We start from the raw sequence: 26,274 nt of genomic DNA on the forward strand, positions 1-26,274 counted from the left end.
GTGTTGAAGACACCACACACTTTGGACAGGACTCAGCATTACAGCTGGATCTGACCCAAAAGTCTCCTCCCTGACTGAGGACTAGCTTTCATATACACCAAAAGGTGCTATGCCAGTCATCAATAATTCCACCCAGCTGTGACGCCCATGAACTGCCAGCCAGCACGAAGTTACCCCAAAGACACAATTACCCACAGGTAAGTGCAGCTCTCGTCCCTTACCAAAGAAGCCTCTTTGCAGCAGATCAGAAATCCCTACTGCTTAGTAACATGTTGTGTGATGACATCATAGCACAACAGAGCACTCATTTGTGGTGATACTGGTATAAATAAACCTGTGCTGCAAGTTAGGTCAAAGTTCACCAAGTGCAATTATACACAGTGCACAGTGTTTGATGGTAACAACTGCTACTTGTTCATAGATGAACTTAGTCACCCCAGCTTATCCTGCATTCTGGGCACAGAATGTTGTGCTCAATGTTTGTGCTCCTCTCCCTCTGCCTGCAACGTCTTCTCTTTTTGCCCTTTGAGTAAACAAAAATAGGCTTATTTCCTTTTGCTGTTCTTTTACACCACAGCAAATGACAGAAAATGTGACATGACGCAATTCCTGCCCACACGTCTCTCTCTCAAATGACCCACAATCATTTCAATGTTATTTCTGTGTCCTGAGAACTCAGAATTGTGACTGGCATAAAGTAAGAACCAAATCTTTGCTGACCAATGAGAAACAAGTAAACGTACCTCTGCTGGTCTCACCCAAGCCAAAGAGCAAGGTATAGCCTGAGCAGGAAGCTTTGTGTAGCAGCATCTGCAGAATCAAAGGTATGACTATTGAATCACATGTGTACACTGCTTTTATCGAGTCTCTGATCCATTTCTTGTCTTGTTATTCACACCATTTTAATTAATTCACCACACTTTAAATTAATGCCTTGTACTTGAAAAGTAATTTAAGAAACAAATTATAAACAGCATGTTTTTGAAGAGAACCATGTCAATCAAAGCACCAGTCAAAACTGTTCAACCCCTGGGCATCTAAGTATGCCTCTTAGCATGACCCTGAGTTACTTTCTTAATAAAAGACCAATATGTATTCTCATGGTCCATTCAAATTCATAATTAAGTGACAGAAGACAAGACAGACTACAGACCATCCATAAAACGAGTGATCAGGGGCTAGAGAGACAGCTCAGTAACTAACAGTGTGTGCTGCTTCTGTGGAGGACTACCTGTAACTCCAGCTCCAGGGGCTCCTATAGCTTTGGCCCCTGTGGGCACCCAATCATACACATACACACAGTTAAAAACAATACAAATAAGTCTCTTAAAAATACAATAAATGGATAGCCAGGTGGTGGTGGCGCACGCCTTTAATCCCAGCACACGGGAGGCAGAGGCAGGCGGATCTCTGTGAGTTCGAGGCCAGCCTGGTCTACAGAGCGAGATCCAGGAAAGGTGCAAAGCTACACAGAGAAACCCTGTCTTGAAAAAACCAAAAAAAAAAAAAATACAATAAATGGCCGGGCGGTCGTGGTGCACGCCCTTAATCCCAGCACTCGGGAGGCAGAGGCAGGTGTATCTCTGCGAGTTCGAGGCCAGCCTGGGCTACAGAGTGAGTTCCAGGAAAGGTGCAAAGTTACACAGAGAAACCCTGTCTTGAAAAAACAAACAAACAAAATATATTAAGTGATCATTTGCCAACTATGCTCTATGATAAGATGTAAAGAATGGATGGAAATTGGCAAGAGAAAGAAAAGATCCCAGCTCAAAAGTTCCATGATTCAAAATTTCATTTTTCCAGCATTCTTGCTGAATTCAACTCACTTGAGGAATCGCAGTGAGGACTTCTGAACAGTTCCAATATTTCCAAAGTCTGGGTAGAACACTTCAACTTCCTTTTTCCCGAGGATTCGGTGGATAATAACCCGATACCACCACTTGTCCTCAGAAATCCTTACACAACAGAGATGTCCTGGTTGAATAAAATATTCTGGCATGATGTACCGATCAGAAACCAGCTGGTTAGAATAACAGCGCCTGTAGAATTCCGTAATACAGGAAAACCCATAGAGTAAGAGAAAAAATGTTAATTTTTACTGATGTATCAAGAACAAGAAAGTCTTAGCAACAAGCAAAGAAAAAAATTTAATTTTCTTTGATTTGTTAATATCTATTAATGTCAATTCCTTTATCAAAATCCTTTCATCAGCAAACTCCTTCCAAGTACGAAAATTACACACTTATCTTGTTATCTTACATTCTCTGAAGATAATGTAATCCAACTTCATTCCAGAGAATTTCCTAAAATGGATACTTTCCTGCATTTATGGTTCGGGAAGATCTTGGATGAGGGACAAAGGACTGTAAGAGCCAGAATCTCAGGAAATGTGCTGTGACAGTCTCACCTAGAGTTAGCCACACAAACAAGATCAGAACAACGGCAGTGGAAGGGGAAATTTCGTGGGCTCTCACCCTAAACAAAGAACTTCAGGCAGCTGTGACCGATTCCTATTTTCAACTCTCCAGAAGCTATGCTAAATGTCCTCTCTCCAGACCCCTTCTCCTCCCTTCTTCCCTTAGTAATAAGATACCCTTATTTTAACTAGCCATACAGACTTCCCAGGATCTAAGCATGGCTATTTGAATAGAAAGTTCTAGCTAATAGGATATTTGAAAAAGGAAACAAAGATGAAAAATTACTGTATACTTTATCACAATTTTCAAAAACTTAGAATGTGAAAACTTCAAGTCCTGTCTTTCGAAGCAACGATATTTCTCCCTCTCGTTAGCTAAGAAGGGGACCCTGGCAGACGTGTGGCTAACTACATCCAAAGGGTCAACACATCATCTGGAACGAGAGAAAACATCGATGTCCTGGCCACCGTGGAGCACCCACACTCACAAGCAAGCTTCTGTTGGGACTTGAGGGAGAGAGAGGCAGCCACGGCTAAACACAATCCTAAGACTGTCAAGTCTTCAGTGCCGACTGTCTGCTCCTCACCTCAGAGGCAGTGAGTGGAGTGTGGGGTTTCTCTCACCCCAGCTTACACCTCCTCAACCTCTGCTCAACAGCCTTCACACTGAGAGTAGTTCACACTCTCTCCACTATTCTTTCTAGTCCCTTTCTTACCAACTGAGGTGTGACTTTCCTAAGTTCTCTCCAGTTTGTCCATTTGCTGACCTTTTCTTCACCTCATTATTTTCTACACTATGACTGGAGTTATCCTTCTAAAACAAGCCGTTGTCTATATCAAAATACCCAGAAGAAACAAGTGAGGACAGCTTCAGGGACTTTGGCTACGTCATTTCTCTGGTGAAGCGGAACATCGAAGGGAGGAGGGGTGAAGCAGAGCTTTTACCTCATGGCAGCCCATAGGCAAAGAGCAGAGAGAAATGGGTCAGGAACAACCTATATCCTCTAAGGCATGCTCCCCGTGACCTACTACCCTGTGACCTACTTACTTTAGCAAAAATCTCACCTCCTATTTTGAACCACTTGCCAGTAAGATCTCTAAATTATGGCGCTATCAATGCATTGATCCATTGATGAGGTCAGATCCATCATGATCCAGTCACTTGACTAATCACTGAACACTGCATTGAGAACCAAGCCTTTGACATGTGAGCCTTTGGGGACACTCCCTGTCCTGACTATAAGGAGGTCCTCCCCCAATCTTTAAGCAAAAAGGTTTCAGTGGCTTCTGTCTGTAAGAATGCCCTCCCATGGCGCTCACAACTCAGCTCTCACATCTCCGATTTCGTATCCAGCCATGCCCTACCCACCCAGCCATGCCTCCCCACATGACTAGTGCTAACTCTGCTTCCTTATTGTTCCCAAAGCCCACCACTTAATCCTTCATTAATGCTGACCTAGTGCCACAATATGTCCACTCCCATCTCTGTCGGAACAGTCAGAAGAATGATGACGCATAGTGAACAATGCCTTGGGGAACTCTGGGAGAGGCTCCAGGGAAAAAGGCAGCGGGCATTTTACTTCCCTAGATTGTTCGTGGACTTGATTTTGTGCCTCCTGAATAAAGCCTCTTTGCTAAAATGTATTCGTGGTCAGACTGGCGAATCTCTGAATGACCCCAGACCCCTAACACTAACACTGCAGTTCAGAGGTGAGTATTTGAAACACATCTCCCAAACTTCACTTCAAGGAGAACTACTAAGACTGTACATTGTCAATGATAGAATCCAAGCCTTCAAGCCAGAGTTAGGACTTGGAAGTGCTGCATTCACCACCACAAACAACAAATTCTGAGAGTTAATGCTGTTCTGACCGTATCGGTGGTAATAAAGACAGTCTGCTTCACAGAGACTGAATTCACTCAACCCCCACAACTCCCTTACTGGTAGGTAGATCTCAGTTTCTTACCGTTTTATACAATAAGTGGGGTTTTTTTTCTTTTCAATATCATGGAATGAAACACATCTACATTTGGACAAGCTGCATCATTTGGTAAAGCAGCATTTAAGAAAGGGCCCAAACATGACATTATAAAATTATACGTAGGTACAAGTCACTCAGGGCTGCTTTCCATGTTTAGAGGAGCCCCAAGCTTGCCTAAATTCTCCACGATTACTATCTTGAAATTCTTATTTCTAAACAAAGGGCCCTGTATTTTAATCTGGTACTAGGGCCAAAATTAGATAGTTCATTCTGGATCTTTTCAAAGAGCTCAAGCAGACCAATCAATTTTAAATTAAGAGCATATGAATTTTATGAAGAATTTGTAAAGTTTTGACATTATCAAAAGACAATCTTCCAAAAAGACTATTAAAACATTCATTTATTAGTTACGTATTAATAAGGCCAGAGGACTTAAGTTCCTCCATTATCCATAGTTTTCACTTACCACGGTCTCAGTTACCTATGATCAACCACAGCACAAAACTATTAAATGAAAAGTTCAAGAAATAAGTAATTCATAAACTCAAAAGTGCACGCTGTACTGAGTGGCATGATGAAATATTCCTCTTCCTCTTTCCAGCCCAGGGTACAAATCACTCCTTTGGGAGTGCCACCGAGCTACGTGAATTACCTACTACGTCAGTTATCAGCCCAGCTTCTACCACAGAATATGGCTATCATTGCTCTATTTTACTGTTAGTTTTGTGACTCTCTTAGTGTATATAATTTACAAGTTAATTTTAGCAAAAGTAAGGGTGTATGTGAAAAAACAGTATACACCTACATATATAGAGAAAGTTTGGTATAACCCAAAGTTTCAGCATCCACAGAGGGATATAGATATATACACCATATATGCGTATGAAGGGCTATTGTACATGCTTGGATTAGAAAAAGGTTTTTTTTTCATAAAATATTATTTACAGTACCACACATGTTTTTTTTTTAAACTAATGTTTTAATTTTCTCAGTTTAAGTTTCTATATGATAAGAGCATCAGCAAGCAAAAGCATTTCGTTGCTTTAGGAGTCCTGAGACCAAAATGTCTGACAATTACTAGTAAAGACAAATGAGAACACAAAGCATGAGGCTCCTACCGCATTTCAATCATCATATCTTCAAGCAACTCTGACGAGTCTCTGCTATAGATCCGAATGTAGAACTGGCTAGGAGAGATTATATATTCCACAAAGACCCCCACAAGGGTACTGGTGTCCAATGGTGGAAGTCTGCACAATTTCTTTGCACGGACAGCATCTGGTGGGATATCATGGTTTGCCACCGACAAGCTGAGCTGGGGCTTGTTTATTTCTACTTGCTACAGGGGAGGCAGGGAGAGAGAGAAATCATAAAAAACCTGTAAGGAACATTTCAAATCTGGTGACAGTATCTCTCAAACGCTATTTCATAAATCATTCTTACCACAATCATCTGGGAAATTATAAAAATCCAGATTCTTGGTCTCAAGCCAGAATTATGATTCAGAATACTTTAGAACAGAGCTCACAGCCACACATTTTACAACATTCTTCAAGTACTACATTATAAAAATACTGAGCAAAAAGTTAAGAGTGTTAAGCAACCATCCTCAACAAAATGGGCAACATGACATCTCAAATATTCAGGCTGGAGTAAGGTGGGTTTCCATCCTACCTAAGCCTACCAGAAGGCAAAGGTTATCTTTAAGGAATGGATCAAATTCAGACTAGTTCTCCGATCAAAAGCGTTTGCAAGCACATGCATTCTAAAATATGCTATTTCTCTAGGTCTTCCTATTGTCCTGAAGAAAATACAGCAGGGCTCTCAACTGCTCATTCCACTGAAGAGCCAGCTACCCTGAGGACAAAGAATTAATTCCTTAGTAACAACAAAGTCAGAAACAGAAGATGAAAATACAAAAGAGATGTGTGAGGATGTCAGTGAGGAGAAAAATTAAACGAACCAGGTGAGAACGGGCACAAAGGCATCTGTGGCCACTGCTGAGACAGGGCCAGAGCAGGGCTCCTGGACTCCTAAAGCCCGAGGATTGCAAGCCTCCACCCTGAGGCTCAGGATAGAGAAATGAACAGTGCCATCAGGAAAGAATTTAAATCTCAACCATGTGAAAAACTTTACAATTAGGTGTGTGGGAAATGAAAAAATGAAAACGAGAGGAAATGCTCCATAAAGTGGTGCTGGACTAAAGAACTGGCCTCTTCCAAGGAACGATGTTCCTAGAAATATGTTTCCCTAAAGAGCATTTTGGTTTAAAGTAACATTCATTCAGTTATTTGGTCTACTATATGAAGTCCAACAACCTCACTCACCAGCTGTAAAGGCTTTACCACAAGGTTAGGCTTCTTGTAGATTCTCTGTTCTGGTTCCTTGTGGTTCATCAAAGGGCAATCCCACGTAGTCTTCTTAACTGCTACAGCAGACAGTGGATTCCTGGAGGGACTGGAGACCCAGGCGCTGGCTTCTGTTTTCTTGTCTGGTTGAACTAAACACGAATTTCTGACTGATGAAAGTGTTCCACCTGAAAGAGCCAGAGTTCCCGCTGTGTGCCACGGCCGGAACCACTGCCACTATGCAGCCCCACGAGCTGGGCAATGCTAACTTGTCCATGCAAACCATTCAGATGGAGGGACACAAGGGAAGTTGTTCTAGAACAGAAACAAGCCCTAACATTCTCATACTGGGAAAACAGGAGCTGTTAAACCCTGGTGAGCAACTTTCTCAACATCCTGATTTCCAATTTCTCCTTCTAACTAAGCAGTGAGCAGCTGACAGTGTACATACTCTATGTATGTATGTACGTACGTACGTATGTATGTATTTACTTATTGACAGGGTTTCTCTGTGTAGCCCTGGCTGTCCTGGAACTAACTTACTCTGTAGACCAGGCTGGCCTCGAACTCCAGAGATCTCCCTGTCTCTACCTTCTGAGTGCTGGGATTAAAGGTGAGTGCCACCACCACCCGACTATATATATTTTTTAATATTATGCCTGAACTCTTAGAGAATTCCTCAACCACCACCTATTTTGTTGAAATTTATGCATAGACGAGCACCTGAGGCTGGCACAATCCAGGACTCCTCAGATCTATGCCTACAGTGGGTCCAACAGAAACGAACTCACAAGGTACAAAAATATTTATCACAGGGCTGAGGATGTTGCTCAGTGGCGAGAAGCTTGCCTGGGATGAATGAGGGCCTGAGTTTCAGCCCCTGAACAGCAAAATAAATAAAAAAGCCGGGCGGTGGTGGTGCACGCCTTTAATCCCAGCACTCGGGAGGCAGAGGCAGGTGAATCTTTGTGAGTTCAAGGCCAGCCTGGTCTACAAAGCAAGATCCAGGAGAGGCGCAAAGCTACACAGAGAAACCCTGTCTCGAAAAAAAAAAAAAAACCAAAAAAAAAAAAAAAAGGAGGCTGGAGAGATGGCTCAGAGGTTAAGAGCACCGACTGCTCTTCCAGAGGTCATGAGTTCAATTCCCAGCAATCACATGGTGGCTCACAACCATCCGTAAAGAGATCAGGTGCCCTCTTCTGACCTGCAGGTGTATATGCAGACAGAACACTGTATACATAGTAAATAAATAAATCTTTAAAAAAAAATAAATAAATAAATAAATAAAAAACTAAAACTACTAGTCACGATGCTTTTATAATGTTAAAAATGGAAACAATCTAAATGTCCACAAACAGGACACAGGTTAAATTAAATATATAAAAATGGTGCAAAGGTAAAAATATACTAATATGGAAAACAATATATTACACATAAAAGGCAAAGACAGTATTTATATAATACTGCATTGTATAAGGAAATTGTCATAATTAAGTATATAATATAGAAATACACTCACTGTAGCTATAAGCATTAACTATCTCTGTGTTATTTGATTTAAAGAGCTTTTGTGATTAAAAAAGTCTATGACTTCAGATCAGCTCTAGCTCAAATCTTCCAAGTCCTGTCTTCAGAGTACGTGGTGTCTTCAGCAACAGGGACTTGTCTTCCGGCTCTGCGAGGCAACCAAAGGAAGGCAACAGCCTGTACTGTTTCGGGTCACTCCTCTGGCTACCCTGACCCAGCACTGGGGTTTTCAGCTGCCAAGGGAGGCAAACCATCATGGGTACTCCTATCCAGCTGTGACACCCATGAACCATAACGATGACCTGAACAAGATGTCCTTAAGGTGCAAGATGGTGCTCTTATCTTGGCAGTAAATCAATGACAGAATATGGAATGGCAGTTGTTCATCAGAACCTCTTTCAAAAATTTATAAAATAGACTGGGAAGGGGAAAAAGCTGTTGGTGAAATCTTGTCTTGCAGACACAAGGATCTCAGTTGACACCCCCCTCCCCAGAATCCACATTTAAAAAAAAAAAGCCAGGCATTGGGTGTGCATGCTTGTAATCCTAGTGCTGGAGAAACAGGGCCAGGGGATTCCTGGGTCTTCCTGGCCAACTAGTAACTTCAAAAATAAATAAATCAATCAATAAAGAGGTGGGTGGTACCTGAGGGACACACCTGGGACTGTACTCGAGCTTCCAAGTGCAGCCCCACACATGCACCTCCCCACACACATCTTATAAAAGTACCCTATTGTTCACACCATTGCAGAATGTCACCACTGAGGGAACTGCGTAAGGACACACGGGCTCTATCTACATGATCATAGAAAGCTATCTCAATAAAAATTCTATAAGAAAAACAAACAGAGCTATAAACAGAAAGACAAAATACAATGCCCTAGATCCAATGTGGTTTCCTAAAGTAAATACAGAAATAGAAAAAACAACATTTTTAGAAAAACTGGAGTTTACTGTAAAGATATAAACGTAGTGTTCCTCATACACACTTCATACACTCTGACTGCACATGTCTAAGAAGCTTTCACTGCACAGCCTGAGAAGCGTTACTTATCAACCAACTATTTCAGACTTATTCCTTCAGAATTACTAATAACTGGACAATAAAGAAAATAATAGGCAGGAGAGATGCTCAGTGGTTAAGGGCACTTACTGATCTTCTGGAGGACCGTGGTTCGATTCCCAGCACCTACATGGCAGCTCATCACTGTCTGTACTTCCAGTTCCTGGGGTTCTGATCCTCTTCTGGCCTCCCCAGGCACTGCTCATACATGTTGTACACAGACACACACGCACACAAAACACCCATGCACATAAAATAAAATAATTTTTAAAAAAGAAAAGAAATTGCTGGACGTGGTGGCTCATGCCTGTAATCTCAGCACTCAGGAGGCTGAGGCAAGAGGATTTTCATGTGTTTAAGACCAGTTGGGGTAACACGGTGAGTTCCAGGCCAGCCTGGGCCACATAGTAAAAATCTGTTTCAAACACTCAAAAAATAAATAAACAAGTTAAATTGTGAAAATTCATTTTTAAAGGTAATAATACAGGTTAACTTTACTACAACATCACTAAGGAGGAGGTCACTAGTCAAACATTTCATGGCTAACGTGTTTGGGTCATGTGATTCCAATGATGACTGTTAATGTTTTCTTCTTCCTGTCCTCAAAAGCACAGTTAGGAAGGAGGTTTGTAGTATACCAATGTAACTCACCAGGTGGTACTGGCTTCAGATCAGCATCAAACACTAGCAAGTCCTGCTTCTCTTCACTGAACTCAACCCGGAGAATGTCACTGAGAGCGCCAACAAGTTCTGTCACATTTAAGAACCCTAACTGTTTTGGTGAAAGTTGCTCTTTAAAAATTAGCTGTCATAAAAACAAAAAAAAGAAAAGCATAAAAACTCTGGATATATGTTAGACAAGGCTTTAGTTGGGATTTTGTCAACCTAGACACTTAAGGTTCAGTGAACTCATGGATACAAGCCTGTTTCACAGGCGGCCAATCTTAACCTAACCACTGAACCCCAGGTCCCAGAGAGATCCTTCCTCAAGACACAAGGTGGAGAGACAGCTCCTGAGGAATGACACTCAAGGTTGACCTCTAGGTGCCACATACATAGGCATACAGGTGAGAACATACACAAACATGCACACACACATGCACATACATCTGTGCTGTTCTTAATACCAAGTTTTCATCTCTTGAACCAACATCAAGCAACTGAGCTAATTACAGTTACTCTCTCCTGCCTAGGCCTTAAGGAAGCAAAGGCCTGCTTCTAACTACATGCCTTCAGGTACCAACACTCTAAAGACTGGCCCCTTCCGGGGTAGCACAGCTGTGGAAGAGACCTTGTCACGTGATGCTCTGATGTGACACTCAATTCTCTGGGACTTCTCCCACAGAACACTTGGGGAATTAGGGGTCTCAAATCAGTCAGATCATTTAGAAGGTCACTTTTATAGCCATCAGCAAACCAAAGGAAAAATGGGCGGGGCGGGGGTGGCGGCAAATTAGAATTAGCATCTCTATTTCTTCACGTTATGTATTAAAACTTCTTTTCCTGTTATGTTTATCAGTTTCTCAAATAATTGTGTTTTACTGTGAAGTCATAACTGAATATAAAGCTAGGGTGTGGAGTATTAAAATTATAAAAAGTAACTACTTTTTTTTTTAGATTTAATTTTTCAAAATCTGCATGTGGGTACAAGTGCCAGTGCCCTGAGAAGCCAGAGGTGTTGGATCCTCTGGAGCTGCAGTTATAGGCAGTTAGGAGCCACCTAACATGGGGGCTGGGAAGGAACTCAGGTCCTCTGAGCTCTCTCTCCAACCCCCAAATTAGTAATTTTTCATAGTATATTCAAAAGGTCCAAGCAAATATTCTGCAAAAACAAGTCTCAGGAGGGAGAAGGGGATAAAACTGATGATGTGGCTGATCTAAGTTATATATGGGGAGTGGTGAAAGAATAAACAATTTTAAAGAAGAAATTTATGATGAAAATTCTCACAAATAAAAAATAACCTCATAAAAAAACAAGTCTCTGCTCATCCCCAAATGCTTCAGTCACCTGTGGGAACCCATTTTCAGGTTCCTTGTGGCTTTACCCAGCAGGTCTGCATAGAGAGGATGATTAGGACCACAGGCCTGAGTGCAGGTGTCTGAGATGGTCTGCACTTGGCTGTGCTGGGGGAGGAGGTCTTTTGCTCCACCCCTTGGCGTTTCTATAAATACCCTGGGGCAGAGACAGTCAGGGCTCTTGGAATAGGTTCCAGGCCCTCTCGAGGCTACCCTTTATTTTCTGTTTATCTCCGCAATCTAAATCCTTCTATCTAATATTTCCTGCTGCTCTCACTCAAGAAAACTCTGGGGAACCGTGGGGTTGAGTTGGTGGGTAGCCGGCCCGCAGTCACCTAGCAATCATTTCCCTAGAAATAACTATTATTGCCATTTTCTGTATAACTTTGCAGAATTGTCAAAACTTAAGTTCTTTGATATACGATTATATAAGTTATGCACCTTGCTTTTTCAGTTACTATAAAGGTAATTCCATGGTGTTATTATATGAAACACAGCTTAGGTGTACTTTACAATCAGCTGAGTCAATTCATTGATATGTCAGATGTATTTTATTCTAATTCTTTTGGTATGCTTTCTGCTTTCCTAGCTCCCAACAAGGAGCAATAAAGAAGTTGGTAGAGTTCTACTCCCACACCCCTTCTTTTCCAGATTTATACTAAGGTTTTCCCATGTATTACATCATCTCATGTTTTAAACCTAGCTAGAGGTCATCATTTTTTATTTAAACAGTAATGTTTTAATCGGTACAGGAGAGCAGTCTTTTAGACCCACTTACATGTTCACTTTAATCCTCTGTTCTTCAACCCCCTTGAAGACTCAAGTTCTTAATCTGGCATCATTTCATTTACCCTAAAGTACATTATTTGTCTTTTTTTACAATACAGGTCTATTTACACTTCTCCATTTTTTTTTATTATCTGAAACGTCTTTATAGTGCCTTCATTCTTAATATTATTACTGGATATAAAATCAGGACTGTATATGGGGTGTTCTGTTTTTATGCATCTCTTCTTGGTACTGTCACACTTCAAAAATATGTTAATCATTATTTCAATGATGTTATAACAGTAAGTACTCTTCCTGTCCATAACCAAATATTTGTTACTGGCCATATCCTTAACTATCATAATTTTTTAAAGCCACTAAAACACAAAACAGGTGGTTTAAGTGTTAAAGGCACAGACTTAGAGGATCCAGTAGGAATAGCAGACTCTGTCTATCATAAGAAAATGAAGCAATACAAAGAGCAGGCTGGTGAGAAGAAAACTCTTACCTCAAACTCTCCAAGCAGTTTAGAAATAAACAAACCTTGTGGAAACTTCGATACAACCTAATCAACAGAAAAAACACAGATAAAATTGAATATTAAGAGATAAAATATTAAGATTGTTTTCATTTCAAAAAACATTACCATCATAAATATTTCATTTTGCACATTTACATAATTTTTAGGACAAGTCCCTAGAAGTGGACTTGCTTTAATTTCAACACAGTATAAAAAACTTTGTGCCTTCCTAAATCTTCTAGATATAGTATTTATAAAACTCTAATTCACACATCAAAGGAAAATATAAAGTAAATATCCCTTTAAAATCTTGTGACCAAGAGACAATCACTGCATTTCAGAACCATCTTTCAGAAAGACACACATCCATGCTCCACTACTCATCCTTTTCCATGAAAGGACAATGCCAACCATGGCACTCTAAACCCTGTCTGAAGTACAGTAGCATGTGCTGGACACATTGCCTTGGAAACCAACAGCAACAAGAATAAACTTTCTTAGGAGCCACATGATAATCCTTAGTTGAATGAATCCTTTATCAATGAATACTTTTCTTCTTCTTTTTTTTTGGTGCTGTATTAATCGTGAACATCTTTGAACAAACAATTGTTAGACATTTGTTGAAGTTTCAAAAACAACGAGAAGATGGCTGAGTGTGTCGGTTTGACCTACCTCCCATCAAAGTCGCAGGAAGTGCAGTGAGATAATGTAAGATAGTGGGAGCTATAATGGCATTCTGCTTACACTGATCAGGACCAAAATCCTCAAGGCAGACTAAACCCCCTGGCCCAATTCCTAACAACCAACGGGTTTCCATATATTAATAATGCAAAACAATGAAATGGCCAATCATATGAAAGTATAAATCAGTACCAAGGACAGAAAAGGCTAGCTAATGTAAACTTATCATTTAAAATGTGGCTGAAAGTAAAGCTGTCTGCGGAAGTGTCCTTTTCTTCAAATCTTTTAGAGAGTAATATAGTAATTTTTATCTTCAACAAATCAAATGTCGGTGCCTCTGATGGCAACCTATGCTACATAAATGTTCATGGACTTCAAATGCAGAATTTTTCTAAATAGCCAAGGTCCAAAGCAACTCAGATTTAATCCCTCCCAGGTCCTCCTAAGTGGAACATGGAACATAGACACACTGGGCTGGACAAACTGTTTGTAATAACATTACATGTTCAGGAGAGAACACTGGGTTAGGAAGACCCTGAACGTTTGTCAACAATGATGTGTTGAAGAACGGACAGAAAGGAATGAGAAGAACACTCACAGAAGAACCATTTTCTAAACAATTTCACATGAAAATTTCCAGTACAATTTTATTGATGGCTTTTTCTGATTTAAAAACTAGTATATATGTGTGTGTATATATATCAAAATTTTAGAAAAGATGAGGTATAAATACAAAAATAATAACCGTTGTAGACAATTAAATTCAACCACACATGAAAACCAATTATTTTTGTTTCCCAGAAATGGAAAATACTTACAAATTTTATCTTATGTTTTAGGTCTGGATCAATAGTCCCACCAGGTCCAATCTGGGCAATAACTGATTTGAATGTGTTCTCCAACTATGAATAAAAGAAAAAGTCAAATCACTAAAAAGTCAAAGATAAATGTAAGCAATCTGTAAAAGGAAATGTATTTCAACAAACGGGTCAAATCCTGTTCCTAAAAAGTGGCACTGAAGGCCACAGAGATGGCTCAGTGGTTAAGAGCACTTACTGCTCTCGTAGAGGACCGGAGTTCAGTTCCCAGACTTGGACCTCTGTGGCATCTGCATTCACATGAATACACACACACACAGACACATATGCATACACACAGTTAACTAATAAACATTCTTAGTATCATTGAGACATTTTATATTACATAAAATATGCAAATAGAATTTGTGTGATACTAGACATCGAGGAATATTCCAAGATAGACAGCATTATCTATTACAGATTCAACAGTCTTTAGTTAATTGGATACTCTTGTCCAGAAAGGATGCTTGCCATTCATTTTCAAAGGTACTTAGTATTTATTAAATACTCAGTGACTGCCTAATACCCGGAAGGCAGGGCTGTTAGAAGTTCTGAAAGGTAGGAAGGAGTGTTGAGTCAGGGAATAAGGAGCATGAGTGGCCCTCTAAAGAGCAGGGGAGGAGAGCCCCTTTACGTAATATAAGCGAAGGATGAAGGAAATGATAGGAAGGGCTGTGCATGTGCGGCAGTGACAGAGATACCATCTAATGTTTCTGGGAATTTGGAAGCACAGGCCTCTCCTAAGAGCACAGGTGGAAAGGAGGACGGGTGAATATTTGAGAAGCAGTGACTGAGGAAGATGCCCATCATCAACCTCAGATCTCCACACACACCCACATGAACACATACTTAACACACGTATGTAGTTCCCACTCCCACCATTTCTTTTCACAGTAGGGAGCCTAGCCTAGCGTGAGGGGAGAGAAGGCAGACATACTGAAAAGAACAAAACTGGGGCAAAGAGATCGCTCAGTGGTTAGGAGCACGGGCAATGGTGGTGCATGACCTTCATCCCAGCACTGGGGGGCAGAGGTGGATGGATCTCTGAGTTCAAGGCCAGACTGGTCTACACAGCAAGTTCCAGGACAGCCAGGGCTAGCAGAGAAACTTCCATCTCAAAAAACCAGAGAGAGAGAGAGATCACACTAGCTCACTGGCTTCTTTCCCAGGGTTCAATTCCCAGTATCCACATGGCACATGGCAGGTCACAACTGTCTGTAACTCTAGTTCCAAGAGATTGGACACCTTCTTTTGGCCTCTGAAGGCACCAGGTGTACACATGATGCACAGACACATGTGCAGGCAGAACACCAACACACATAAAAATAAAAATAACCAGATGGCACTGTGAACTTTGAGAAAAACCTCACCCCTACAAAACAGCCAGCAGAATTATGGGAATAGTCAAACCAAGCTTATTAAGCACCTCAACTCAAGGTTCTAAGACACAGCTTATGTATGAGCAATGATTAATCTGAAAATATCATTTTTTTGGGAGTTTTTCGAGACAGGGTTTCTCTGTGTAGCTTTGCGCCTCTCCTGGAACTTACTTGGTAGCCCAGGTGGGCCTCGAACTCACAGAGATCCGCCTGGCTCTGCCTCCCGAGTGCTGGGATTAAAGGCGTGCACCACCACGGCCCGGCCTGAAAATATCATTTTTAATACAATAAAAATGAGAGGTATAAATAGTAAGTTTAATAAAATGTATACAAGCCATATACATTAAAAACTAGTATACACTGTTGAAAGAATTTAAAGATAAAAATAATGAAGATATGTGCTGTTTTCTTGAATTCTGGGACTTAATATTAGAAGACTATTATAGTTCCTCAAACTTATCTATAGTATTCAATGACATTCTAATCAAAATCATGAGACTTATTTTTAATAAAAATTTAATCAGATTTATATACAATTAAATATATACAATGTAAAAATGTAGAATAGCCGCCGGACGGTGGTGGCGCACACCTTTAATCCCAGCACTCGGGAGGCAGAGCCAGGCGGATCTCTGTAAATTCGAGGCCAGCCTGGGCTACCAAGTGAGTTCCAGGAAAGGCGCAAAGCTACACAGAGAAACCCTGTCTCGAAAAACCAAAAAAAAAAAAAAAAAAAAAAATGTAGAATAGCCAAAACAATTGTAAACAAGAACAAAACTGTTGGACACAATTTTATAATTTCAAGATACTATAAAGTGGCAGTGACCAAGGAGCCCCAGGTAACAAGGGACTTCAATGTGAAAAGCACACCTGTCTAATAAACAGCATCACCATAACTGGCTATCCTTATCCAGGAAACTTCATAGCTGGCATATTATACAAAGATTAATTTGAAATTGGTAATAGTCCCAAATATATATATATATATATATATATATATATAGTAAATCTCAAAAATTCTAGAAAAAAATGTAGAAGAATTTCTTGTTATTTTTCATTCAGCAAAGATCTATTAGGTGAACAAGAACCATATGAGAAAACTCTGGAAACAATCACATCACCAGACTTAAATTTACCAAAGACAAGATTAGGAAAAGGAAGAGTGGGGCTGGAGAGAAGGTTCAGTGGATAAGATACCGGATTTTACAGAAGACCCAGGTTCAATTCCCAGCACCCACCTGCTGGCTCTCAACCATCTGCAACACCAGTTCCATGCAATCTGATGGCCTTTTCTGGCCTCCATGACTGCCAGGCATGCACATTTGCCAGGCAAAACACTCATACACACAGAATAAATAAATATAAAAAAGAATTTAAAGAAGCAAACCATAGACCAGGAGAAAATGTCTGCATTACATGTTCATGTTAAAAGACTTATACTTGCCGGGCAGTGGCCTTTAATTCCAGCACTCAGGAGACAGAGGCAGGAGGATCTCTATGAGTTCAAGGCTAGCCTGGTCTACAGCTCAAGTTCCAGGACAAGCTTCAAAGCTACACAGAGAAACCCTGTCTCGAAAAAACAAACAACAACAACAAAAAGACTTAAAAATGATAAACTGCATAATTTGTTCAAAACCTTAGAAGGTGACAAGGACTTAAATAGTCCAAGAGAATTATCACCTGAAGCTGAGAAAGAATTGGCCTTGGTAGAAAAGAAAGTACATGAAGGACACGTGGATCGTATTGATCCAAAGCTGGATTGCATTTTGGTTATTTTACCTTCTAGGCATTCCCCAACAGGAATATTAATGCAGAGGGAAGATATTATATTGGAATGGATATTTTTACCAAATAAACCAAATAAAAAATTAAAAACTTATGTAGAAAAAATCTCTGACTTGATTTGGAAAGGAAAATTGGGACTTCATCAATTAGCAGGAATAGACCCAGCAGAAATTGTCATACCTTTAACTAAGGAGGACATTGAAAAATTATGGACAGAAAGTGAACCTTGGCAAAGAGCTTGCAGTAATTTTTTGGGAGAAATTAACAGCAAATATCCCAAAAGCGATAGAATTGATCTTATAAAGAGAGCTGATTGGATCTTGCCTCGAATTGTACAGGAAAAACCCATATCTGGAGTTTGAACATTTTATACAGATGCCAACAAACAAGGAAAGGCAGGTTACAAATCAGAAAATTTAAGTAAAGTGGTTCAAAGTCCTTATAATTCAGTTCAAAAATCAGAACTGTATGCTATTCTGTTGGTATTAATGGATTTTTCAGAACCTCTCAACATAGTAACTGACTCTCAGTATGCTGAAAGAGTAGTATTACATATTGAGACTGCAGAATTTATCCACGATGGTTCAGAATTAACTTCACTATTTATTCAATTACAAGATACAATGAGGAAAAGGAGTCATCCTTTATATATAACTCACATTCGATCCCATACTGGTCTGCCAGGCCCTCTAGCACAAGGCAATGATGAGATTGATAAATTGATAGGAAATGTGCTGGAGGCCTCAGAATTTCATAAAAAACATCATGTCAATAGTAAAGGTTTAAAAAAGGATTTTTCCATAACCTGGCAACAAGCCAAAGAAATAGTAAAGAAATGTCCTACTTGTTCCTTCTACAATCAAACGCCATTACCAGCAGGATGTAACCCAAAGGGTACTCAAAGGAATGAAATCTGGCAGATGGACGTGTTTCACTTTGCAGAATTTGGAAAACTGAAATATGTACACCACACTATTGATACTTATTCAGGATTTCAGTGGGCAACTGCTTTGAGTTCTGAAAAAGCTGATTCTGCAATCACTCATTTGCTAGAAGTTATGGCCATCATGGGTATACCTGCACAAATCAAAACTGACAATGCTCCAGCATATGTCTCTGTTAAAATGAAACAGTTTTTTGCTTATTATAATATAAAGCATATTACAGGCATACCACATAATCCTACAGGTCAAGCAGTTACAGAAAGATCAAACAGAACTCTAAAGGATATGCTACATAAACAGAAAGGAGTAACAAAACCCCCAGAAACAGACTGCATAATGCTCTATTAATTTTGAATTTTCTTAATGCCAATGAGAAAGGAACAACAGCTGCAGAGAGACATTGGATAATAGAAAAAAACTACAGAATTAAATCAGCCTATATACTTTAAGGATGTGCTGACCTCAGAATGGAAACCAGGGTATGTGTTACGTTGGGGACGAGGTTTTGCTTTTGTTTCTACAGGAGGAGAATAAAGCTGGGAAGTGGAAGGCTGAGTCAGAGAGACACTGCCAGCCGCCGCCATGACAAACAGCATGTGAAGATGCCAGTAAGCCATGAGCCACGTGGCAAGGTATAGATGTAGATGTAACCAACCTTCTTATTAAATAAGAAACACAGAACCAATGCAAAGAAGAAAGCCAAGAGGTCAGAGCTAAGAGCTAAAACTTTACCCTTCCTCCTGCAGTGGTCCTACCTCTCCGAACCAGAGCTACCCCTGTGTTAAAGTCTTTATATAGAGTTCCTGTCCTGCCTTCTCATTGGTTGTAAACCCTACCACATGACCACCTCCTCACGGCCTGTCTGTATAGGCCTCCAGGTTTTCCATGATTGGTATTGAGATTAAAGGCATGTGTATCCAATAATGGCTGTATCCCTGAACACACACAGAGACTTACCCAGCTCTGCCTACCAAGTGCTGAATTACAAGCTTATGCCACCACTGACTGCCCTGCTTTCCTATGGCTTGCTAATAGCTCTGACCCCCGGGCAACTTTATTTATTAACATACAAATAACATTTTAATACAAATAAAATATCATCATATATAGATGTATAGAAATGGATTAATTTAAGATATAAGAACAGTTAGCAAGAAGCCTGCCATGGCCATACAGTTTGTAAGCAATATAAGTCTCTCTGTTTACTTGGTCGGGTCTGAGCGGCTGTGGGACTGGCAGGTGAGAGAGATTTGTCCTGACTGTGGGCCAGGCAGGAAAGCTCTAGCTACATACTCAGAATATACAAATTCTTCTATTTCAATAAAATGACAACCCAACCTTGTAAAATGAGCAAATGACTCTGACATTTCAAAGACAATATATAAATAGAAACTATGTATATAAAAAGATACCTAACATGAGTATTAGACATAGTCTCCAGCATGAAGTCAAATGACATTATACTAAACAGAAGCTGGAACTGGAGGTGCAGCCATGGAGGTGTTAGCCAACACCTCCCAGAAACAATGTAGCTGATAAAACGCCTCTCACCTTTTCCTAATCACTGTAACCACAGGAGGGCTGATCAATGAATGGCTGGCTTCAACCTTTCATTTTTATTATTGTATGTGTATAGGTGAATGCTTGCATGCATGTCTGTGGTCTGGTCTGGTACCTGCAGAGGCCAGAAGGGGACATCAGATTCCCTGTAACTGGAGTTAGAGGGCTGTGGTCCACCATGTGCTGGGAATTGAACCTGGGTCCTCTGTAAGAACAGCTGGTGTTTTCAACGACTACACCACTTCTCTAGCTCCAGGTTTTGTCAACTTTCTCATCGGGTCTAAGTGATGACACACTGAGCTCAAAAGCCTATTTTTGGCATATTTCTCTCTCTCTCCCTGAGTTCCAGCACCTTACCTGGTTTAATTTTTCAGTGTGGTTCAGCCTTGAAATCTCCACTGTATTAAATGTGGGCATCTTCTCCATGTTCAGTACTTGCTTGGGTGGTTCCATATTTGAAGTGGGTTGTGAAAAGCGTGTCTTCGTTACTGGGAATCCAGTAGAATAGGAGCCCTGTTGTTTCATTCTAAATGGCTGGGTAAAAATTTTACCTTTTGTAAAGAAAGAAGAAAAAACAAAAAGTGATTAGCAATTTCCCAGAGATTTTATAAAAAAAAAACTACTGTGAGCTAACAGCCCTCAACTTAGAAAAAAAATTAAGGAGTGTATATATTCAATAAAACTTACATACTATAAAAGTGATTAGTCATTTATTTAAAAAAATACTAAGAAACTATGTTCCTGAAAAGATTGTTGCTCTCTAAAACTCCATATAAGGTCACCTGAATATAACTGAGAAGTAGCATTTTTAGGCAAAACCTTGAAAACTTAACAGTTATTGTGGTGCTGTTTACTGGACAGGCATGCTTTCCACATTGAAGTATCTCATTACCTGGTGCTCCATGGTCGCTATCACTTTATAGTATCTTGAAATTATAAAATTGAGTCCTACAATTTTGTTCTTGTTTACAATTATTTTGGCTATTCTACATTTTTCATTTTTACATTTCCATGTACATTTAATTGTATATAAATCTGATTTTTTTTTATCAAAAATAAGTCTCATGATTTTGATTAGAATTTCACTTGATACTATGGACGAGTTTGAGGAAATAAAATAGTCTTCTAATATTAAGTCCCAGAATTCAAGAAAATAGCACATCTCTTCATTATTTTTATTTTTAAATTCTCTCAACAATGTTGAGAGCAAACAGTGTCCAACTAAAAAGTTTGCATAGAACTATGCTTCTCATGGTGGGTGACCACCTTCTAAGGAAAGGGAGGAGGAAATGCTACGAGGTAAGACATGGTTCTAAAATAAAAGTTCTCATCAATATCGGGAAATGTACTCTGTAGTACAACATGTATCTCTGAAAAAAAGCACAGCCTAGTGCTTTCTTTACCCCAAGATCAAGTTTACCAAACATACCAATTATGCCTGAGATAGCTGAAGATATGGGAGATGAGCCATGATGGGAAATGTGAACAAGTCAATCACTGGGAAGGAATATCTACTTCTACTGTTCAGGAAACATGTGCAAAGTGCTTTACATAATATGGTTTTTTGCCTGTTTTCCTCTTCCAGTGCTGAAGAACAAACTCAGGGCCTTGTACAGGCTAGGCAAGAGCTCTACCACTGAGTTACACCCCTAAGCCTTGTAAGCTTAACCCCACCCTCCCACCCCCACACAGTTCCAGGACAGGCAGAGTGAACTACATCACCCACCAGTTTAAACACTGCTTTGTAAATTCATGACGCACTCTCATGACGCACTCACTCTGATCTAAATGCAGACTCTGGAGAAAGGGGTCAGTGAAACTGACATACAATTCTCTGAGCCAGGCCCCTGCCCTGGGCAGTGGATATTCTGTCTAGGGTCTAAGTGATGATTATATTACTCTGAGCCTCATCTGCCACACAGAATAAACTTACTAAATGCCAGGCTCTCTACAGACCTTGTCTCATGTGAGGTCCTCAGTACAAATCCAAATTCCATGTATTATATTATATACTTTGGAGATCTGGAGACCAAGGCTTATGCAGATTAATTAATTTGCCTAAGATTATTCAACTTAGTGGAAGACGGATTTTAACTTTAACAAACTCATGGAGTTTAACCCTTCAATTACCTTTCCCTATATGCCAGGATTGCTCTACCATGGGTTCATCCACAGAACAATCTTTTTTAAAAAATATTTTCTGTGTATGGGTGTTTTGCCCGCATGTATGTCTGTGTAACACATGCATGATTGGTGCCCACATAGGCCACAAAAGGGGATGAGATCCTCTTTAACTAGAGTAACAGACAATTTTAAGCTGCCATGTGAGTGCGGGGTACTGAATACCGGCTCTCTGGAAGAGCAGTCAATACTCTTGTCTGCTGAGGCGTCTCTCAAGCTCCACAATTATGATATCACTTCTACTTCTCCCTCTCCCCTCTAACTCTTCCCCTATCCCCCATCTCCCTCTCGTTTGTGACCTCTTCAATTACTGTTACATACAACACACACGTATATAAATACGGCCTGCTGAGTTCATTTGGTGCTGCTCACTTGTAAATATATATAGGGCCGACTGCTTGGGATTAGAAAACCCACCACAAGCTGGGCAGTGGTGACGCACACCTTTAATGCCAGCACTCGGGAGGCAAAGGCAGGCAGATCTCTGTGAGTTCGAGGCCAGCCTGGTCTACAGAGCAAGTTCCGAGACAGCCAGAACTGTTACACAGAGAAACCCTGTCTCCAAAAAGAAAAAAAGAAAACCCATCATAGGGCTTGTCTCTGGAGAAGATGGATTCTTTCTCAGCAGCCATTAACTGCCTGTAGCTCTTCATCTTGGGGTGGAGTCTTCTGAGAAGTCCTCCATCACACTGATGTATCAACTGCCGTTGTACTTGTGGGTGACCATATTTTTGAGTGTGTGGCCACGACCCAATTGTTAATGCCGCCGGGCTTACCTGCTGGCCATCCTCTCTGCTTTTCCTCTGAGACACTCTTTTTTAGTGTCAACAAAGAACCCGCTCTGGTCTGCTCTACAGAAATGACATCGGAAGCTGCATTGAGCACTTCAAACAGAGAGAGGAATCCGTACTGCATGTACTGGAACGATCGTCCGAAACGCTTGGCAAACGCCTTTTCAAAGTCAGAGAGGAGAACAGGGGACAAGGCCAGAAGGTCTTTCAACTCACTCTTCACAACAGCCGGAAGTATAGGGGGCACCCTTCCACGGTAAGGTATGCGGCCAGAGCAAGCACTGCTTCTTCCCTTCTGCATGGAGTTTCGGACCTTATGGCTCCTCCTCTGCTTTGCAACTAAACTTGCTATTCCTTTGGTGGACTCATCTGGAATGGCTAAGGAGATATGGGGGGAAAATCACTTTCAGGCAAAAGACATACTCCATGTATCCTAACTGCAATTGTCTCTCCAAGGAGCGTAACATAAAGCTCTTGGTTCCACCATTTTTACATTCTGACTAACAGTTTCCTAACTCCTCTACCAGGAGATGCAAAGAGCCCACGTGTTATTACTGTTAATGGCACCTGGAAGTTGTGAGACTCTAGAAATGAAGACCAAGCATGCCTACAATGACATTTTTGTGCTCCGTGAAATTTAAAATGAGTTTTAGACATTTAAAAATCAGTAATCTGAAATTGTACCAATATAGTTTTGTGAATATCCACTTTTCTGGAGAATGGGGATGGGGGGGGGGGGGTGTTTTCCCATTACTCTCTCTTTGCCCATAACCTCAAAGGCACCAATGACCACAACGCAATGACATCCACCACCCTGGGATATAGGATAACTGTACAGCTAAAACAACTCTGCACTGAGTGATATGTTTTAATTATAAAGCTTATAGACCTTCCAAAGTCTTACACGTACCTTTCAGTATGATGTTACCATCCCCAAAGGGGCAGACACTAACCACATCAGGCATATCCAACACCAGCTCCATAGTGGACCGATATCCAAGGATTCGGAGCGGTAGATGGTTACCAACCATCAAAAGGTACTCCTTCTCCAACTGTTGTGGGGTCAAACCATCTTTAGTGGAAATAAGAAGTGACCTTATCTCTTTCCTCAGACAGTCCTGTATACGCTCTTGTTCAGACATTGTGCTACAGGATTTAAGACAACAAAAATCGCTTTTGAGAGAAAGGAGTCAAACCCATGGCAAGACAAAAATAAACAAAAACCCTTTAACAACCAGCCATGAAATATAAAAACTCAGATGTGAAATGTATAGATCATAAGCCTGAAGCAATACCGTGAGTTTTCACAAGCCCTCTCCTGCTACACTCCCTACAGTAACCCCAATGCTCAGCTTGTAGGAAAGAGCCTTCCCAATCATTGCCAGTGGCTGGTGTGAAATCGCAGCTGGGCCGGGCCGATTAGTATGCTTACTCAAGGACCATCTCAAGCTCCCTAAGGGGTGTCATTCCCCCGTGCAACCCAGTATCAACTGGAATCTCTCAGCCACTCTTTGGGAACCAAAGGTCTTAGGCCGCCATGCAGGAGCGACCCGGAGAAGCGGGAACCGACGGACGGCAGGCCGTCCCATCTCCTCGCTCCTCGGGCAGGGGTCCCTCACCGCCCCAGCTGGTCCTCCCGTCTGCCCCCACGGCCTTCCGGTGACCTGAGACGGGAAGGCGTGCTGAGGGCGGCAGTAACGCATCCCATCCTCTGCGGCCCGCCACTACCTGTCCGCGGCTCGTCCGCCTGGCTCGTCCGCCCGCCCGCACCCGCGCTGCCGTTGCGCGCCGCCCAAGTCCGGGCTGCTCCGGGAGCGCCGCGGGGAAGCCGAGCCGGCCAGGGGGTCGCGCGCCTGCGCACCACGGGCCGTCGGGGCCCGAGCGCCGCGTTCCACGCGCGAGGGCGCGGCCGGTGTGACGGTTAGCGGAGATCGCCGCCGTGCGGGTGTGGCCGAGGCCCGTCTCCCCGTCCGGGGCGGCGCTGTGGGCTGCCGCGCTCACCTCCTCGAAAGCGGTGGGAAGACGCAGGGGTGGCCGCTGGACCGGCCCGCACCCGCGCGAGGCAGGGTCGTCCCGTCCTCCCCCCCGCACCCCCCCCCCCCCCCCCCCCGGGCACGGAACCGCGGCGGCGGAGGCTCCTGCCGATCTGGCTAAGCCAGGGCAGGTGGCCCCGTCGTCACACCTGAAGATGTGCTCGGTCCGTAGGTCTGCAGTCATTTGAAGGAAAATTAAGAGCGAGTCTGGTTCTGGCTTAAGAATCACTGATGAGCTGGATGAGACTTTTGACGCCAAGAAGAGAGGAATGGATGGGTGGGAAGGCTTTTGGAATGAGTAAAGAACATTCCCGGTGCAATGGAAATAAGAGAACTGGGAGACCAAGGAAGATAATTTTATTTGGACAGATTTGTTGGATTTGTAGAATAAACCAAATTGACCGTCTCCTCAAAAACTAGCAAGTAGAAACTCAGGGTCTGAATAGCTTTCCCTTAACAATATGCAATCTTAAATGGACAAACTAAAAGATAGTCAAAGAATTCAAATTAAGAGACCGGAAGCTGGGTGGGGCACACCTAGAACTTGGGCGATGGAGAGAGGAAAAACCCCAGTTGGCGATCAGATGGGTTGCAAAAGGGGGTGTGAAAGGGAAGCGCGCGCGCGCACACACACACACACCCCTTCTGCCCAAAGCCCATAAGAGAACAAAATGTTCCATCAATGAACAAAGAATATTAAAGAAGTTCTTAAAAACAAACTAGAAAACATATATTCGGCTTACAGTAGAGGAGTGGCTGGTAAGTAAATTAACAGAAAAGAAAATTCTAAGATGAAATATGGACCCAAATATCGCAACATTTCGATGACGAGTTTTGGAACATATCTTCTTATTATAAGAAGTCCTCAGAATAACAAAACAAAAATCCCTTTTTAGACAAAACCTATGTGAAAAGGAATCAAAGATTTTAGGTAGAAACAGCTATAAGTCAATGGAAATTAGACTGCCATTCAAGCCCAAGCTCAATGTTTGCCATTGTGTAACAAAACTTTTCCTGAGAAGATGCAACACTCACGCCTACTCATCCCACATACGAAGCCCACGGCAGACCAAAGTACAAGTACAACCGCCACCAAAGTCCAGCTTGGTGAACCAGTGAGTTTTATTGGAGTTTCCTACAGGAAGATGGGTGAAGAGTCACAGGAGCAGAAATGACTCAAAGACACCTGCATCACCAAGCCTATGCCAGCACAGGGGACAACTCACAAAAGCTGGGAACCTGGAGCACACTGCACAGCCTGCAGGCAGCTCAAGTCAAGAGTGTGTCCTTTCCAAGTGTCTCAGTTGCTCTAAACCCCTTGCAGGCAATGGTGGTTTCTGCTCCTCCCAGAGAAGCTGGGCTGATGTCAGTCTTCTTTGCAACTTGGCTTAGCAAGATCAGATGGACTCTCAGCTTTTAT

The 26,274-nt window shown here is 41.6% G+C and overlaps 1 protein-coding gene across 2 annotated transcripts in view; it reads right to left on the bottom strand.

Annotated features, from left to right (window-relative positions):
* Tdrd5 (tudor domain containing 5) overlaps positions 1-23,963 on the bottom strand; it is a 45,669-nt gene extending 21,706 nt beyond the window's left edge. Inside the window, exons 1-10 of one of the 2 annotated variants that reach the window (XM_052737273.1) lie at positions 23,732-23,963; positions 23,038-23,199; positions 20,207-20,346; positions 14,140-14,223; positions 12,629-12,685; positions 9,988-10,141; positions 6,726-6,934; positions 5,517-5,737; positions 1,827-2,039; positions 744-810 (exon numbers count right to left, since the gene is read on the bottom strand). In XM_052737273.1, coding sequence (XP_052593233.1) covers positions 744-810; positions 1,827-2,039; positions 5,517-5,737; positions 6,726-6,934; positions 9,988-10,141; positions 12,629-12,685; positions 14,140-14,223; positions 20,207-20,346; positions 23,038-23,199; positions 23,732-23,963 — 1,539 coding nt within the window. Of the gene's footprint in view, positions 1-743; positions 811-1,826; positions 2,040-5,516; positions 5,738-6,725; positions 6,935-9,987; positions 10,142-12,628; positions 12,686-14,139; positions 14,224-20,206; positions 20,401-22,806; positions 23,200-23,731 lie in introns of both variants that reach the window. The other variant, XM_052737272.1, reaches the window with a different exon arrangement.
* Between the last annotated feature and the right edge of the window lie 2,311 nt (positions 23,964-26,274).

Source organism: Peromyscus californicus, unplaced genomic scaffold (assembly GCF_007827085.1).
Source record: "Peromyscus californicus insignis strain IS unplaced genomic scaffold, ASM782708v3 Scaffold_14__1_contigs__length_90479793_seg_2, whole genome shotgun sequence".
Lineage (NCBI taxonomy): Eukaryota > Metazoa > Chordata > Mammalia > Rodentia > Cricetidae > Peromyscus > Peromyscus californicus.